The sequence below is a fragment of the Podarcis gaigeae genome (genome assembly GCF_964106915.1).
Source record: "Podarcis gaigeae genome assembly, chromosome: 13".
Classification (NCBI taxonomy): Eukaryota; Metazoa; Chordata; class Lepidosauria; order Squamata; family Lacertidae; genus Podarcis; species Podarcis gaigeae.
The window spans coordinates 27,310,969-27,328,273 of record NC_139689.1 but is presented as its reverse complement, the minus strand read 5'-3'; the positions used below and the strand labels follow the sequence as shown (position 1 = coordinate 27,328,273).

The 17,305-nt window shown below is 40.9% G+C and overlaps 2 protein-coding genes across 2 annotated transcripts in view; one reads left to right on the top strand and one right to left on the bottom strand.

Moving 5' to 3' along the window:
* The window catches only part of LOC310830860 (uncharacterized protein), a 45,167-nt gene extending 33,793 nt beyond the window's left edge, over positions 1-11,374 (bottom strand). Inside the window, exons 1-12 of the mRNA XM_083710695.1 lie at positions 11,138-11,374; positions 10,546-10,603; positions 8,984-9,119; positions 7,750-7,961; positions 6,831-6,963; positions 6,074-6,171; positions 5,414-5,543; positions 4,496-4,710; positions 3,151-3,283; positions 2,329-2,426; positions 1,604-1,742; positions 338-561 (exon numbers count right to left, since the gene is read on the bottom strand). Of these exons, the coding sequence (XP_083566821.1) occupies positions 338-561; positions 1,604-1,742; positions 2,329-2,426; positions 3,151-3,283; positions 4,496-4,710; positions 5,414-5,543; positions 6,074-6,171; positions 6,831-6,963; positions 7,750-7,961; positions 8,984-9,119; positions 10,546-10,603; positions 11,138-11,222 (1,661 nt within the window). The 5' untranslated portion in view covers positions 11,223-11,374. The remainder of the gene's footprint in view (positions 1-337; positions 562-1,603; positions 1,743-2,328; positions 2,427-3,150; positions 3,284-4,495; positions 4,711-5,413; positions 5,544-6,073; positions 6,172-6,830; positions 6,964-7,749; positions 7,962-8,983; positions 9,120-10,545; positions 10,604-11,137) is intronic.
* Positions 11,375-14,945: 3,571 nt separating this feature from the next.
* On the top strand, positions 14,946-17,073 carry LOC310830559 (olfactory receptor 6B1-like; the record flags this gene model as incomplete). The annotated part of the gene is made up of 2 exons (XM_083710340.1): positions 14,946-14,993; positions 16,083-17,073. The coding sequence occupies exon 2, from the start codon at positions 16,090-16,092 to the stop codon at positions 17,071-17,073; it is 984 nt and encodes a 327-aa protein (XP_083566466.1). The 5' UTR covers positions 14,946-14,993; positions 16,083-16,089.
* Between the last annotated feature and the right edge of the window lie 232 nt (positions 17,074-17,305).

Genomic DNA, 17,305 nt, shown 5'->3' with positions numbered 1-17,305 from the left:
TCTTTAGGGATATTATAGGGTTGGAAATGATGTTACAAGGCAGGAGACAATGCTTCCCCTCTGAAATGGAAGGTAAAAGGTCCTAGGGAAGAGAAGGGCAGGAAAGGCAAAACCCCAGGAAATATTGAGCGAGGGGGGCTGGGAAGACAATAGGATAAATAAAGGAATGGGGGTTCAAATAGGAGAACTTTCTGAGAAGCCAAAGAGGGTGGCAGAGTGTAGGCAGCAAGGTGCATTTGGTCAGAAGTTAAAGTGGTGAAGAAGGCTAAAGTCCATAAACACTAACTGATTTGAAATAACCAGCCAAATATTGGGCTGCATGCTTCTGGTTTCTTACTTTTGCTTCTTGCGCTTCAGAACTTCTGGATCAGCTGTGCATAAATCTGGATGGAAGGTGAACAGATCGGAAGCAAATGGTGTAGGTTGATATTCTGGATCCGGTCCTAAACCACTGAAACATTCCCGACGGAAAGTTAAGGAGTCACCACAGCATTTGCACACTTGTTTGTTGATGTGATGCATTTCATGCTCCCGACATATCTCTCCAAGCACAAAGGAGACCTGGAAGAGTTTCAGAAAACAGTAACCAAAGGGGTCAAAAGGCTGAACAACACCTCTTTGAAGAAAGACTGCATTTTAGTTTAGAAAAAAAATGCAAGCAAATTGAAGTATATATCATTTGGGGAGGGGCAGTGATAATACTAGCACTGTGGAGGGGGATGTGTGAAGTGTACCTGTAGGGCAGAGTTATTTTCATCTGTATTCTAAAGCTGAGCTAGGCATTCAACCTCTCCAAAAAGTCCATTGTCATGATAGGGATAGAAATTGCCCCTCCCAGTCATTAGCTTAATAATCAGATATGCATTCTCATTGTAATGCAGTGCATGGCGAATGTGTCTAATTTTGTACTGCACACGTGCGAATGCTCTGTGTGTGTATCTTGCAATTTTTTGAAAGGTGTCGCCTTGGGCCATAGCCACCATTGGCATGAAGTCCACACCCAGCCTGAAATGTTTGACATTGTACTATGCTTTTATATGTTCTGTAAGCCACCCAGAATGGCTGGGGAAACCCAGCCAGATGGGCGGAGTATAAGTAATAGAATTACTACTACTATTATTATGTCACATGCAGATTAGATTTTTGCAACATGCAAAAAGGAAGGGATGTTATGGGGGGTAGAGGGTCTCATGGTTTGGAGCATGATGCTCCAGCATTTGTTGCTCTTCTAGATGGCCCATCCCTAGGAAGCAGGTGATGAGGGGCAGGCAATGGGCACAGCTCTGCTTCTATGGCCTCTAACCAAACCTGTGCCCTTAGATGCAGTGGACGATGCTATCCTGTTACCAGCAAGAGCCTGATGCCATTGTGACTGGCATTCGTAAATGGAATAAGAGGGATGTCATGTCGTACTTCACCAGAGACGTTGCAATATCTTGGGCTGACCATGGCTGTTCTGTACTTCGCAGCCCGATTCCAATAGCTTGCCATTACATTTAAATCCCCAAACAGTTTGGGCACTTAATGGAATTCTGAGGTGGTGGGTGGGAAGGAAAGGGGCAAGGACAGACAGAGAGGCAAATATGGAGAAGCAAATGCTCACATGTTTCTCAGCACATGGCAGCTTGTGGGCTTCATCTTCGTGGCAGCATTTGGCAGCAGCTTTCGTGAGTCCCTTGGTGTATTCATACAGTTGGTCAAATGTCAGCTGGGGTGCTTTCTTGGTGTAGAGGACGAGCAACCTGCAAAGAGATCTTAGTCAGAGGACATTTGGGATGCCATGCTCATCTGAGGTGGGCTTGCAACAGTGCTATTTTTCTAGAAAAGGAGGTGCCAGAACTCACTATGAATGCCTCCTTCATTTTCTTAGAATGGCAATGGCGCCCACCTGAGAGGTGCTGGAACTGAGTTCCTGCAAGTCCCGGCTTAACCCCCCCCCCTTGCAGTAATGAGGAAATTTCATTGTCTTTCTCAGGTTTGACAAGTGAGGCTTCTTTTAAGGACTATGGTGGGACTATGGGGAAAAGGAGTTTCATTTCATGAGCTCTTCCCATCCCCACAAAGTCTTCTGTTTCTACCTAAGCAAACACACAGATAGTTTTTACCCTGATTTTTGTTACACAGCTAGTAGGACATCATATTACTTAGCTGATGGTGAATTCCTGAGAGATGTGCAACAGCTAGAATTTTTACTCTTCAACAGATATGGGGGCAATCATTGAAGTTGTTTTGTCTCAGAAAGGTTTTTTGCATCCTGAGCTCACATGAATTGTTGAGCATCTTGCCCCCTTTCACAAGCTGGAAATCTTATGACAATAAAAAACATACTCATTTTGGAAGAGGTAGTCTCCTGCTGTTGCATGCAGTTCACAGTTTTTCTTCATCACTTCTAGGGTGTCAGAAATGTGTTTTTTGAGCTCTGCTTCCTGAAAGAAAGGAGAATTTCTGATATATGTATATTTTTAAGAGCAGAACTATAAGAAAAGATGCAGCTTTGAGAGGAAGTTTGAACAGGCTCAGTAACATGCCTTTTATGCAAAAGAAGACAAGAGCTTTATTGAAGGTAAACATAGATGAGGATTGGCAAAGGCATTTTTTAAAACATAAAAATGGCTAAACATGAAATTTCACAGCATCATTTCCTACAGAGTAAAAGGCAACACAGAAGAATCCATTTGAGGGAGCTAAAGGATGGCAATAGCCTATTATGAGGCAACAAAGGAAAGTCATATTTATGGCAAAATATGTCTTTTAGTGCAAATTTTATCTCAACACTCACATTTCCAAACATCCCTTTTGTACATTTTTGGTACAGGATCAAACAATTCAGAGAAATGTGAAATCCACAGGGTGATTACATTTAGTTCTATGCATTACTCTGAGTGGAGTGAATTATATAATTTTGCTTAAAAACATGCACCTTAGGAAATTTTCTTTCCGTGATCTGAACATAGGCAATGCCTGATACCAAAGGGTTGCTTTGCCATCCTAAAGTTCCGAGGTCTAGTTCTTTGCATCCAAGGTAGTCCTAGGAGAGATCCCTGCTTTGTAAGAGCTAGTTTTACCTGCCCTACAAAATGTTCACAACCTGTCTTCTGCGTATCAGGAAACAAGCAAATATCCTTTGTATGGAGATGAATCATAACCCACCCCATGGCCAAGGCACTCCACAACATTCTCAAGAGCGCAGCACTTCTCCAACAAATCACCGTAGCCTTTGCCAAGTCTCACAAGCAACTCTGGGGATAACTCAGGGTGTCTCCTTCCATATTCATGCACAAACCTGAAACACAGGAAATATCCCATTAACAGAGTATGAAGATGAGGATGACAATGTTAACACCAACAGAAATAAACGCTGAAAGGGAACACTTTTCAGCCCGAGGGCTACATTCCCTTCTCGGCAACCTTTGGTGAATGGGAGGGAGGGGAGGCATTGCCAGGGGTGTATAGGGCTAGAGTCAAAAGTAATTGCAGCAAAACATTTGAATTGTACATTTGTACAGCATTATTTGAGTTAAAGGACTTGTTCCGTCCAGGCAAAAGTCCTCGAAGGAAGATGAGGCTAGTAAGGGGTGTGGCCTGCATAGTTTGTTTGTTTGTTTGTTTGTTTGTTTGTTGTTGTTGTTATTCCCAGCCAGATTGCTCTAGCCAATCTGGTGCAGTGTGGAAGCTTTGCAAGTCACATTTGGTCCCTGGTCTGAGGTTCCCAGTTTTGGCTTAGTGTTCAAATAACTTCAAATATATCTCAGCAATACTTCCAGCTTTCATGTACATTTGAAATGAAACTCCCAATTAATATTCAGGTGTGTGTGAGAGAGAGAGGGGGGGGGGAGGGAGGGAGAGAGAGGGAGAGAGAATGTTTCAGGCACTCCTAATCCAAATCAAGGACAGAGTTTTTTTTACACAACAGAGGAGATTTGGCAGAGTGATCACATTGTGTTGCTTCCAGGAATATTATATGAGGAAAAGACGGATGTCACTGTTTGGCCGCTCTCTGCCCCTCTCCCCTATCAAATTTTGCCACATTAGCCTTGGAAAGATGACTCATAATGATATCAAGAACAACTACAAAAACTACTACTGATGTCAACAACAACAATAGCAAACGTTATCTGAGCTCTCCTCCCTCCCAGAAAACTACTATGATCATACAGAAGTCCTAGTCTGTGTGCCGCTCTCCCTGTGGAGTAAGCCATTTGAGTGGACAGAGTGGAGGAAGAATTTCTGTACTTGCTTCTGTAGCAACTTAGCTTTCCTCTTCCCTGCCCCAGCCTGCTCCTTCTCTACTCCCTCTTTCATGCCTTCTCCCTCTTGTCTTCCTGCAACTTTGTTCCAGTCCTTGTTTGGGGAGATTTATTTGCTCAGATTGTTATATCCAACTGACTCCCCCCCCCCCCCAGTCACACTTCAACACCCTGTTTGCATGTTTAGCTGAAACTCAAAACTCCCTGTAGGGTTGAATGAAAGATTGTGTGGGATTTCTATGGCATACTTTGCCTGATGAAGAGTATGGTTGTCAGCATAGTGTTGGCACACTTCTTTGTTATCAATGAATTCTCTGACAGTGGGAGACAGATCTGCAGGCTTGTCATCATTTTCCGAATAGGCTATGCAATCTCCTTGTTCCAGCAGGCTCTTTTCACAGCAATCGTGCACTTTAGAAGATAGAGCGGCTTGATGTGAACAGATATACTTTGATACGTCAGCCTGTAAGAAAGGATCTGGTCAATATTTATGGCAGTAATCTGGGAGACCCAGAGTAGCTGGGAAAGTTAGTATCTGCTGTCGTATCACTATTATTATGCAATATAACAATTATTATCCTGCATATTAACGCAAGTCACAAAACCATAATTGAAATAAACTTATTTCAACTGAAATAAATTTATCACTTTTACATTGGCCTGACTGGGACCAAGGCGCAATGGGCACAGGAATGAAACTTGTCATTGTTTCTGGTCAGTAAACACAGAGATTCAAATGCAGTTCATTTTCTTACAGCCGATTCTTTCACAGCAGAGTTTATAAAGACAAAGACTACTTTTCTATTCCCACAGGCTTTGGAGCACCGACTGATATATGTTCAGTTTTAAATTTATGAATGTTTAATTGTTGTATTTAATTATTGATTCCCCCCCACCACCACATGTTCTTTTCTGTTACTATTTTATCTGTAAGCTGCTGGGAGTCCCAGCCAGGGAAAAAGGCACAATAAAAATAAATATGATGATGAGGAGGAGGATATGCATAAATGAGCACACATAAGTACAGAAAAGAATAGGTCCTAAAAGCCTTATGTCTACCTGACCCAGCTCTGTTCTAAATTCAGCAAATGCCAAACAACTGGCTTTTCTGAGCAAGAATGTATCGCTGAGTTGAAGTCAATTACATTGAAACTGACAAAACCTACCCTATCAAGCAAGCACTCCAGAGTATCGCCCTTGCAGCATTCTGTGTAGGCATGTACGATATCTGCAGAAAGCTTGAGAACTGTAGGGAAATCTGCCTTTGGAAACTTTTGACTGAGCTGAGCAACTTTTCTGAAAAGAAAATAAACAAAATGTTGTGATTGTGCCAAGAGAGATGGATGACAGCTACAATTTAATTCTAGTATTATCAGTAGGATAAACATATTGTGCCCTTCAATCAAACATGGTGTGTGTGTGTGTGTGTGTGTGTGTGTGTGTGTGTGTTAGAAATCCTGCCTATCTGGGCAGTGTGCTTGTGTGTGTTGCTTTCCATGGCTCCACACAAGAAGATAAAAGCTTCAAAATTTTGGGTACAAAATTTAGCATCCTGTGAACCCCCCATATTCTTCCTTCCTTCCTTCCTGCTAGATAAAGTGTCATGTCCCAGGAACTTTCCTGATGTTCACATTGCTCTTTCCTGATGCTATAATACTATGAACACCTCAAAAAGATGCTATCCGAGAAACAAGTGCATTTGGCACATGGTTTGCAGGGATATATTTTAGTCTCGTTTTTGACTTTCTCGGGAATGCTTAATCTATGTAGGTAATTCACTCTGCCCCACCTCACCCCTTTACTACCCCCAATACAGCTAAACTTACAGAGCCCGCAGGGGCAGTTCTCCAAGCTTCCTGTGGACAGAGCATATCTGCTTTTGTCGAGCAAACTCTTTTCTCAAATACTTTGAGACTTCTGTTGCCTGTAGCAATAACAACAACAACACTTTAACAACAATAACGATGATGGCAACAACAAAAATGGAAATCAGAAGGAAAATGTGCTTGACTCATTCAAAAATGTTAGGATAGGGTGGAAATCGTGTCCTCCCTTAAAGAGGGCATGTGTTGCGGTAAGACTTGGAAACTGAATCCCTGTGTTGTGGGTGGGTGAGATTGGTAAGCCACAACACCCGATTGGTAGGTCCCTCATAGCTGGGTTCAATCTGGCCAATGGGCGCAGTCCAAATGGATCGAGGGACCTTTATATACCCATGCACGTGACCCAGAGCAAAAATCAGGAAGTGCCATAGATTCTAACATTTTGCATTCTGTTATTCCCCCCGTACAGGGGAATGCCAAAGTCTGAGGAAGAATTATGGCAGAGACTGTGCTTCGGGGATAAAACACCTGCTTTATATGCAGAAGGCCTCAGGTTCCAATCATTGGCATTTAGAAAGAAAATGTTTAGATTGGTGCAGGGAAGGGGAAAAAAAACAACCTACTGTGTGAATCCCAGGAGTAGACAAGATTTGGCTAGATTGACCAGTAGTCTAAGCAGGTAGGAAAAAAATATCCTAAGAACCTAGCAGAGGTAAATTCCTTAACCATCAGCTACATTATTTGGATGATAACGGAATACCTTTTCTGCAAAGCAGGCATCTTTGTCAGCTTCCTTGCAGCAAGTTGTCAGTACCTCCTTATATTTTCTAGCTCCTGCAAAGATGCTGGAGGTCTTTGAAAAAGGGTATCTTCTGGCAATTTCATAGACATACCTAGGATAGAAAGTTGCCTTTCAATAACACGAACTGCACTTTCTTGCATGAAAGAATGTGGTAGTCAGCACCTTTATAAATTAAGATGATGATATAAAGCAGAGGGAGGGCAATCATTTATCCAAGACTACTAAAAAGAAGGAAAGACAAATAAATTCAAATTGCCGCAATGGAGCCCCGGGCTGCAACTGTGCACACAAGTGGGCTACTTAAATCCAAGAGATTTCATTGCAGGAGATTTGTCAGTTTGTAGCATTCCACATCACTTCCTCCAATAACAAACTCAAGCAATCCATTCAGATGCCTATGAAGCCTAAACAGAACCACTGCGAAGCATGGTCATGCCACCCAGATTTGCAGATGCCTACTTAAAACAAAAAACAAAACAATGCCAGATATCCCACCACACACCAGCCTGGTAAGGACTTAGCATCCTCAGCTGCCACAGCATATCAAGTGTTAGTTTGAAAAGAAAAAGAGGAAATAGGTGAGAATGGAATGGCAAATCCTAGACGAGAGTGTGTCTGGTCAGCAAGCTAGAACCCTGGCCAGGAGAAGGTGGGGATAAATTACAGACTGGCTGGCTAAGACATTGATGAAGGAGCACAGCTGTTTGGAGGTGAGGTTATCTTTCATTTTTGACAGCTTGCATGAAGTAGCAGTCAGAATTAGCAATTATCAGATAGATGATTTGAAATAGAAACTTGTACGTCTTATCTTCGTTTCACTCCTCTCACAAAGGGCAACCAAATCCTCAAAGTTACAGCACTGAATCAATCTACTTACCTTCCCATGGTTTGATCTGGGTCTGCTTCAAATGCTTTGCAGCCCTCCTCTGCAGATGGTTTTTGAAAGGGAGGAATGAATCCTTGAGTTCCATTTTTATGGGCCAGAATACAGGCTTTTCTTTCTGGGTCAGCTTTAGCACAACAGTCAGCAAATCCATATTTCGCAATAATTTCTTGCTCGTGACAAATTTCATCCAGAAAAACGGTACCCTGGTGGAAGGAAGCAAAGTGTTCTCTTAATTGTTTGCAATTGCAGTCGCCTGTTTGCTTAGTCCACATAAAGAAAACATCTTTTGGGGGGGGGCATATAAGCCTCTTAAATGTTAAACTGGCAGTTGTCCATAGAATTAAGTTTCTATATTCTACATGGTTTAAAGGACAGTCACCAGACAGATTTATTGAAAAGTTAAGTTGGTTTATAAACCACTAGAATGCATGAGCCCTTATTTTCCTGTTTGATCACTGAGATCATCTGGAAGAGTTGCCTTCTAGTTTTCAAAAACCTGATTAGCTTCAAGGAGAAGTTGGACATATAGGGTCTTGGATCCCATGTTGTGGAAAACAATTCCAGCAAAAATTTAGCAGGCATCCTCACTGCTAATCGTCAGACGTTTCTTGAAGACATTTTTGTGTTGGTAGGTCTATTCTGCTGAAACTTTTTAAAGATGAACTAGTCATCTTTATAATTGTTCCATATTGTTGTTATTGTACTTTGTACATTTTGTATATGGAAACTTTGTTGTACACTGTACTGATACGTGGTGGGGTCTACGAATATTTTTGATGACCTATAACTCAAAATGTTCCTGCCAGTGAACAGAGGCAGATATTTTGAGCCAGGAGACAGAACCTGAAAACATAGGCTGTCCCTCCTTGGGGGTTTTTAAGCAGCGGTTAGATGGCCATCTGTCATCTCCTGCCTTCCTCCAAAGTCTGCTGCACTGCCCCTACCAAAGCAGCTGACAACATTAAAATGATAGAAACCATAAAATAAAAGCATAAAACGTTGAAAATAATCTGAAAGCAAAATACTGTAACATGTATCTTACCAGATACCTGAATATCAGATAGTAGACCTGGATATGTTCCAACAAGAAATGTAACCTGCTATTAAAACTAATAAGTTCCCCATTTTAGAGTGCTACATCTCTGCATAGATCAGTTCCCAATATATTTGCATTTCTTTACAGTTTTATTTCTATGTTCTCTAAATTCAGCTCCCAAACACTTACCAAGGGCTTTGTACATTCTGGATCTGATTTTTCATCAGCAGCACATTTCTTCTGAAGTTCTACAATATCATCCTTTACTTTTGACACCTCTTCATATGTCGCTTGTTGCAGAGCTTGAGAGGATATGACTAGGGCACTAGAAAATGCATACATGATTTATTTGAAAAAATGTTCCCTCTGTGTATAACAATATTCTACATGACTTCTAAGAGCAAGCACATTCTTTTGGGTGGTTAAAACCAAATGGGATAGTAAGGAGATTAAAAGAGATCTCTCACAACTGGGTAGACAGACATTAAAATGACATTTATACAATTCAATGTAAGCAAAGATTCCATTACAGTGGTACCTCGGGTTAAGTACTTAATTCATTCCGGAGGTCCGTACTTAACCTGAAACTGTTCTTAACCTGAAGCACCACTTTAGCTAATGGGGCCTCCCGCTGCTGCCGTGCCGCCGGAGCACAATTTCTGTTCTCATCCTGAAGCAAAGTTCTTAACCTGAAGCAATATTTCTGGGTTAGCAGAGTCTGTAACCTGAATCGTATGTAACCTGAAGTGTATGTAACCCGAGGTACCACTGTATATATATTGGGGCAAGAAATCCTAACTTCATAGCCATGTGGATAGGGTCTCAGTTTGTGTAACAGACCAGGAATGGGAATGCATCTGAGCTCTGGTTTTCAAAATATGCAATGAGAAATATTAGAGGGGAAATAGGGGCCTCATGAGACAGAGAAACTAAACAGTCTTTAGGAAGGAGCTGACCTTATTTATGTAATCAGCTAGTACAAATAGTTATTGATGGAGAATAAGTCAAGCCAGGATTATTGCACTATTTAATAAGTCCTCCCAGATTCATTATATGAGTTTGAGCAGATTAATTGACTAGTAGTGCATACAGTAGCATTTAAATAAAAATGATTGTGATTGCTTTCAGATAACTTTAAACAGTTATGCCATAGGAAGATATTGTTCTAGGCTTGTTGAGAGGACTTCCTTTGCTGAAGTGGTCATAATGGTGTGAAAGCTGCCATTTCAAATTCCCCCCAACACTGCAGAATACACCGCAGATTTTTTGAAATCTTAAAAAAGAAGCTTCTCAGACGCAGCCGATTAATGCAGGTTTGCTTATGAAAGACACCAACAATTGTGGGCTCCACAGAGGTGGTAAGATCTTGGCAGTTTCCCAAAGGCGCCTACTGGTGACACCAAGCCTGTCCTTAGGGTCATCAGAGACAATGGGGAGTGACCTTTCTAAGACAGTTCTTACCCTCTGTGGGGTTGGGGTTTTTTATAGTAAGGCCTTATTTGATAAATAATTATAATTCTTGAAAAAATAATTGAAGGGCAATCCAATTTATTTACCAAGTGATTTTAAATCAATTAATCTGATTCGTCAACTCAATATTGGATTATAATGTTTACCAATGTGTCTCGCTTCATTTGATAATAGCTTCATACAATTTTGTTATTGGCAGTCCAGGCTATTAAGCTAGTGGTAGTTCATAGGTTCTGTATCTGCTCAAGTCATTTGGAAAGAAATTTCCTGAAAAGACTTACATCCCTCGAAACTCATCAGGCGTCACTTCGGTAGCTTGTGCTATGGTGTCCTGATGTCCTGTAAAGAAGACAATAATCAAAATTTCACTCAGTGCTTCTATTAGTACAAGCCTTTGCACATATGTTCAGACCAAAACACTACTGAGATGGGTAGGCTTTACTCAGTGGTAAATGGGTATAGAATTCCAGCCATATTAGTTAAAAAGAGAATGCAAGCACCCATCATGCTTCTGGGATGCATGAGCCTTGCCCAATATCAGCACTTCAGCATCAGAAATGAAGTAGCAGTGGACCCCTCCGTGGAGGGAGGAGACACTGGCTGCTGGATCTTCCTTTCTCCGTACCCTCAAGAGTGGGAAATCTTGCTGATCCTATGGACCTTGGACAGCCTCCCATGGACCACAGGACTGCACTCATTGGGACTTTAATATGTATTAGTAATCCCTGTGTTTATCGTGCACTTGACTTACTTTTCTATCGCTATTAAAAATGAGGTTCAACCCCCACATTAAAAAATCACAAAGGCAACATTAATCTTACCAACCAAAGCAAACTGGTTTATGGCATTATATGACATAAAATGACATCTTACCTGCATGCCGGTACCTTCTGGGTAGGTGTTTTGACGCGGCCAAGCTTGCCAAGAAAAGAAAAGAAATGAATGTTACCCACTTCATGGTTCCAAATTGTTTAGGGGCTTTGATGATGCGAAAGGTAGAAAGAGCAAAGGGGTAGGGGAGCTTTTATACTTTATCGCATGCATGTTGGGTTAATGAGAACCCACCTCGCAGTCGTATACTTGGTTAGGACACAATAAATATCCCTGCTAATAATTACATTAATAAAATATTTACACATTATATTTGTTAAGGGGGTATCTTGTCACACAAAGTCTGCCAAAGTTATTCCTCCACCCCAGAATCAGCACAAATAGACATTGGCCTTATCGTACTTCAAAGAATTTAAGCAAACTGCCCTCTGGGTTACCCTATAACCCATATACCAACCTTTCCCCTCTCAATATGTTGTCCAAAGGTGAATTGAATTGATACAAAGTGGGCCTGTGGCTCTTTGTCAAGTTAAAGAGTGCATGTTCAGAGCTGTGGTCTCTGACGTTAATTTCCAAGGCTGCTGAAAGGTAAACATTTGATCTTTTGCAACAGAGTCTGAAAACTCAGACTGGAGTCTTATCCACCTATCCAGGGATATCTGGAAAACTTTTCCAAATTTGATAATATGTTGTATCAAATTAAATTTTACATAGAGCAGACCTAGGAAAATATATGAACCTACATTAGTCATGTGTATTAAAATAAAATTTTAAAATAGGGAGCAATCCTATACATGGGAAGCTGGCATAAAGTTATGTTAAGCCAGGGTAAAGCATTTCTGATTCAAACTCTTTTCTGGATCAGGGCTTTGACTGATTGAGCTGGCCTAAGCGTGGCAGAGCCTTCAAATACTGTTTAGGTTGTTGTTGTTTAGTCGTTTAGTCGTGTCCGACTCTTCGTGACCCCATGGACCAGTGCATGCCAGGCACTTCTGTCTTCCACTGCCTCCCGCAGTTTAGTCAAACTCATGCTGGTAGCTTCGAGAACACTATCCAACCATCTCATCCTCTGTCGTCTCCTTCTCCTTGTGCCCTCCATCTTTCCCAACATCAGGGTCTTTTCCAGGGAGTCTTCTCTTCTCATGAGGTGGCCAAAGTACTAGAGTCTCAGCTTCAGGATCTGTCCTTCCAGTGAGCACTCAGGGCTGATTTCCTTCAGAATGGAGAGGTTTGTTCTTCTTGCAGTCCATGGGACTCTCAAGAGTCTCCTCCAGCACCATAATTCAAAAGCATCAATTCTTCGGCGATCAGCCTTCTTTATGGTCCAGCTCTCACTTCCATACATCACTACTGGGAAAACCATAGCTTTAACTATACGGACCTTTGTTGGCAAGGTGATGTCTCTGCTTTTTAACTGTTTAGGTTAGACCACCCTATTTGTTGGCTTAATTTATGTGGGGTTGTCAGGTCAGATGTATGGGTTTAGGGTCCAGTCCCTTGGATTCTGCTCTACCATTTCCCCAGGATTCTCCCTTTTTAGGGCTTATGCCAGCTTAAGATCTGCCAGGCTCAAGTCAGCAGTCTGGGTCTTGACTGAGCCATGATGAGGGAGATATGGCAACATATCTCCCGCTGAACTGTGAACCATATGGAGAGGAGGGTGACGTTGGTTTGTCAGGGTGCTCAGATAGGGTCGCCGTATATCTAGGAAATCCTGGACATATCCTCTTTTGGGAGGCCAACATATTCATCTGGGAGGGGGGATTTTTACATTTTAAAGGAAATGCTCGATGTGTTGTTTATTTATTTGGGTGGTTTTTTTGGTTCAGGAGGTATTGCCAGGAGATCACCCAGAACAGCATGGGGGAGCAGAAATCATTCCATCTAGGAAGCTGATATGCTTGCACATAAGGAACATTTGCAGGGACAGTCCATCCCATTTCACCACGTGCTCCCTGCTCCCTTGTACTCCAAATTCTTGTGGTCCATTCGCACTTCCACTTGTGTTGCACTCCATCTATATTTAAAAGATCTGTAGCAATGTTGGTGTTTATTATGCAAGCACTGTGTAACCAAAGATTGTAACAACTTAACTGCATCCATGTTTTTCTCTATTCGTAATTAAACAAATCATTTGAAGACAGCATGTATGCTGCCCTGATTTCCTCTGATAAAAGACAAGTTTAAAAATGCATTGAGAGGGAAACCTCTGCTGGGAGTGTAGCACAAATCCCCATTAACTATTTCATATGGCATCAAATTCTAACCTGGAATTTTATAAAGTGGTCTGTTCCAATAATGTTATTGCCAATAATTTGAGCACATCACCTAGTGTTATAAGATCAGAGATATCACACTTTGACTCCTGGTGTAATGCTTTCTGCATTGGCATATTCTCATCAGGTGATTTTATGTGAGCTTACCATGTAATATTTCAAATCTATAATTTTAAAAGGTACACAAAAAACATGTACACACTGCTTCTCTCTCACTTTAATAATGAGTTCTTTCAGTCAATCCCCCCCCCCCGATATTTTTATTTTCTAAAACGAGTGTCCCAAAAGCTCAACAGTATCCTCTGTGGCAGAGGTCTCCAGAGACATAGCATTTTCTCAGGAAAAAAAAGATAAATAGCCACAAGAGGTAGTCAGAGAGTGCAGGCTGGAACATCTCACTTTGTTGCTTATCACATAGATAGACATTTTGTGTAGGAAATGAAAATATACCATAAAATCCATATACTGGGTTACTGATATGCTGAGAGAGGAGGAATCTTGTTTGAAGGTACAAAAGTCTCTCTCTCTCTCTCTCTCTCTCTCTCTCTCTCTCTCTCTCTCTCTCTCTGTGTGTGTGTGTGAAAAAGAGAGAAGAGTAGAGAGAGTTTTAGAGGTATTACAAAATTATCACATTGGGATCTTGACCTCTCAGAACCTTTTGCAAGTATTCTGTTGATTTTACAGCAAAGAAAAGAGTGCCAATGAGAACATTTATAGAACTGTGACATAATACAGAATAGAATCACTCTTAAGGGAGTTCTGTCTCATTATGTGAGGTCCCATTGCATGTTGCTGAAGCACAGAAGTGCTTAAGTTTAATCTAGCATTTTGCAAAGAAAAGGATATCAGGTGATAGAGCTATAAAAGTCCACTGGTTGTTATATTTGAGAGTCAGAAGGGACTAGATAGGTCAGTGGTTGGTGGCTGCTTTAAAATATGTGTTGTAATCATTATTGGTTTACAAATAGCTACCATAAAAGATGGGTGAATCTGATCATTTCAGTTCTCACAGTTTCTCATTTTTCTTCAGTCTTAAATTCTGTTCTCCACAACAATTTACACTTTTTACCAGAAATCCTGTAAAAAAATATATCAAAATATATAGATTTTAATATGCAATTTTGTCTCATGTTCATTTTCGGAAAGCAATTTCCCCATATGTAATGCATTTTGGTATGCCGTTTTCACTTATATATGCATTTAAACACATATTTTACCTAAGAACATGTATTTTTGTGCACATTACTTGGCTGGTAAACTGCACTGCAAAATTCACTACAAATTTTGAAGGGTGGATGTGTTTCAGATTGTGTATTATTTTGGAATCTGTCAATCACGTAAATTTGCCTTTAAATGTAAACTGAATTCAATTCTCTCTCATTCACCACTGCTATATCTTATAATTGCTTTGCACAGGAACTAGATTCTTATAAGATCTCAAGACAGTTGCTATGCCTTATTTCTTTGTGCCTTGCAGTGCATTGCTCCCTCCTCCAGCTTAATATGGTAGTTAGCCAGCAATCCCAAGGCAGCATGCTATAATGGGGTCTCACTGACTTCTGGAAACAAAATATGGATGACATATTGTCAGAAAGTTCAATCCACATCTCCTCAAAGTGAAGGTAAAGTCTACCGGCATGGGGTGGGGAGACAATTATGCTGCCAATAAGTTTGATTTGTGAAGTGTTCAATTTGGTCATGATTACGTTTGAAAAGAACAGCACTGTATGAATAGCATTTTGAACATTTTGAGTCACCACCGATCCAAGGTATTGTGGATTATATTTGTATATTTCCAAATTCAGTCCTTCCATAGTTGCCAGAAAAGGGTGACAACCTCTTGTTCACATGAATGCAGTGACATGATGATATCTCACCAGATATGTTAATTTATAACTATCTTATTCCTGTTTGTGGACTTCCTAGAGGCATTTGTTTGGTCACGGAGGGAAATTGGATGCTGGCCTAGATGGGCCACTGATCAGCTGAGATTTTCATATGTTCTTACATAAGTCTCATAAACTGCAATTTACTGCCTCTGTTCCTGGAATTAGACTGAACAATAGTGCTTTTCAATAAAATGTCTAAATGCTACATTGGTTCCAGAAGTGGAGGTGCTGAGCTGGAACATCTTTACCATGATATGTATCTACTAAAATTTGGTATCTGTATCATAAAAAATGAAATGCCCTTTCTTTCATGAAATATTTGTATATTGATGATGCACATCGTAGCTAAGCTTTAGAATTAATTGCAATGCATCTCTCCTATGACGCTAATGGAACTGGGTCAATTGTATGACCACAGGAATCACATAGGAAGATTATCTGGGCCATTCTTCTTCCTATTTTGCATTAGACATAAGCTCTAGAAAGACATGATCTCTAACAGCATGTGGCCAATGGCTGTTTAACTTTCCCATCTCTCCATCGCATAACATACTTTTATAATAATGAGAAACAGAATTTGTCATTCTCCACATGCTAAGTATCCAGGGATGTTAATAAAGGATCTAATGAGCTTCCATAAGTCCACCAAAAGGAACTCATACACAACACAACTTACCTGGCCATTGTGGGCATCAGTTTGGAGTGGTAACCAAATGTAAACACACAGAGAGAGAAAGAGAGGGGGGGCGAGGGGAGTTGTGAAACTGTAATTCATTCAATTTTCCCCAACTATTGGCTTTTTCCGTTTTTTATCTTTTTTAGTTATTGGATGAAGCAACTCATGGAAAAAAGCGAAAAGGATAATCAAACAACAGTGACAGAATTTATCATCCTAGGGTTCAAGTCGCTTCCTGAACTGCAGACTCTGCTCTTTATTATATTTTTAGCAATCTACGTGGTGACAATGGTTGGAAACCTCCTTATAGCTGCAGTAGTCCTAGCCAATCATAATCTCCACAAGCCCATGTACTTTTTCCTGGGGAACCTGTCTGTTTTAGATACCTGCTACACCTCAACAATCCTCCCTAGAATCTTGGCTAGTATTATAAATGACTACCATAGAATTTCCTTTAGTGGGTGTTTCCTCCAGTTCTATTTCTTTGCTTTCTTGGCTGGAGCAGAAAGCTATCTTTTATCTGCAATGTCTTATGACAGGTATTTAGCCATATGCAAACCACTACATTATGTGACTCTCATGAACAACAGGTTGTGTGTTCAGTTGTCTCTAGCTTCTTGGATGACTGGCATTGTGGCTAGTGCATTTACAACATTTTTTGCTTCGCAGCTGACGTTTTGTGGCCCCAATGAAATTGACCATTTCTTTTGTGATTATGAACCATTGTTAATGCTCTCCTGTAGTGAAACTCAGCATACAGAAATTGTGATGTCAGTCTTGGGATCGGCATGCACCATGCCACCAATGATGCTGACCTTCGCTTCATATGTTTGCATCATCAGCACCATTTTGCAAATCCCTTCAAACAGTGGCAGGAGTAAAGCATTTTCTACCTGCTCCTCTCATCTTATTGTGGTCACCATTTTCTATGGGACCCTAATCATAGTGTACATATTACCTAAGACTGACACACTGAGGGACCTGAACAAAGTCTTCTCTGTTTTCTACACAATCCTGACTCCCATGTTCAATCCCTTCATCTACAGCTTGAGGAACAGAGAGTTCAAGGAAGCCCTTAGGACAACCATCAACCATTTAGTGCCATTGAGTAGAACTCAGGGAATTCAGCCCCAGTAGAAAACTGTAGAACTGTTCAGTAGTGATCTGCAGCTTGCTTATCTTTTTTTCTATTAAAAAGACCAATGAAATCAGCCAAAATATATGCATGCAGCCTAATGAATGGGAATAAACAGGGGGGCACTGTGCCACTCTAGACTGTAGGCAGGATATCAGATTTTAATGTTCCACTGCATGCATCTCTCCCCCATCTACAGGTAGAGACAGAAAACAGCAGCAGGGTGTTGAAGGT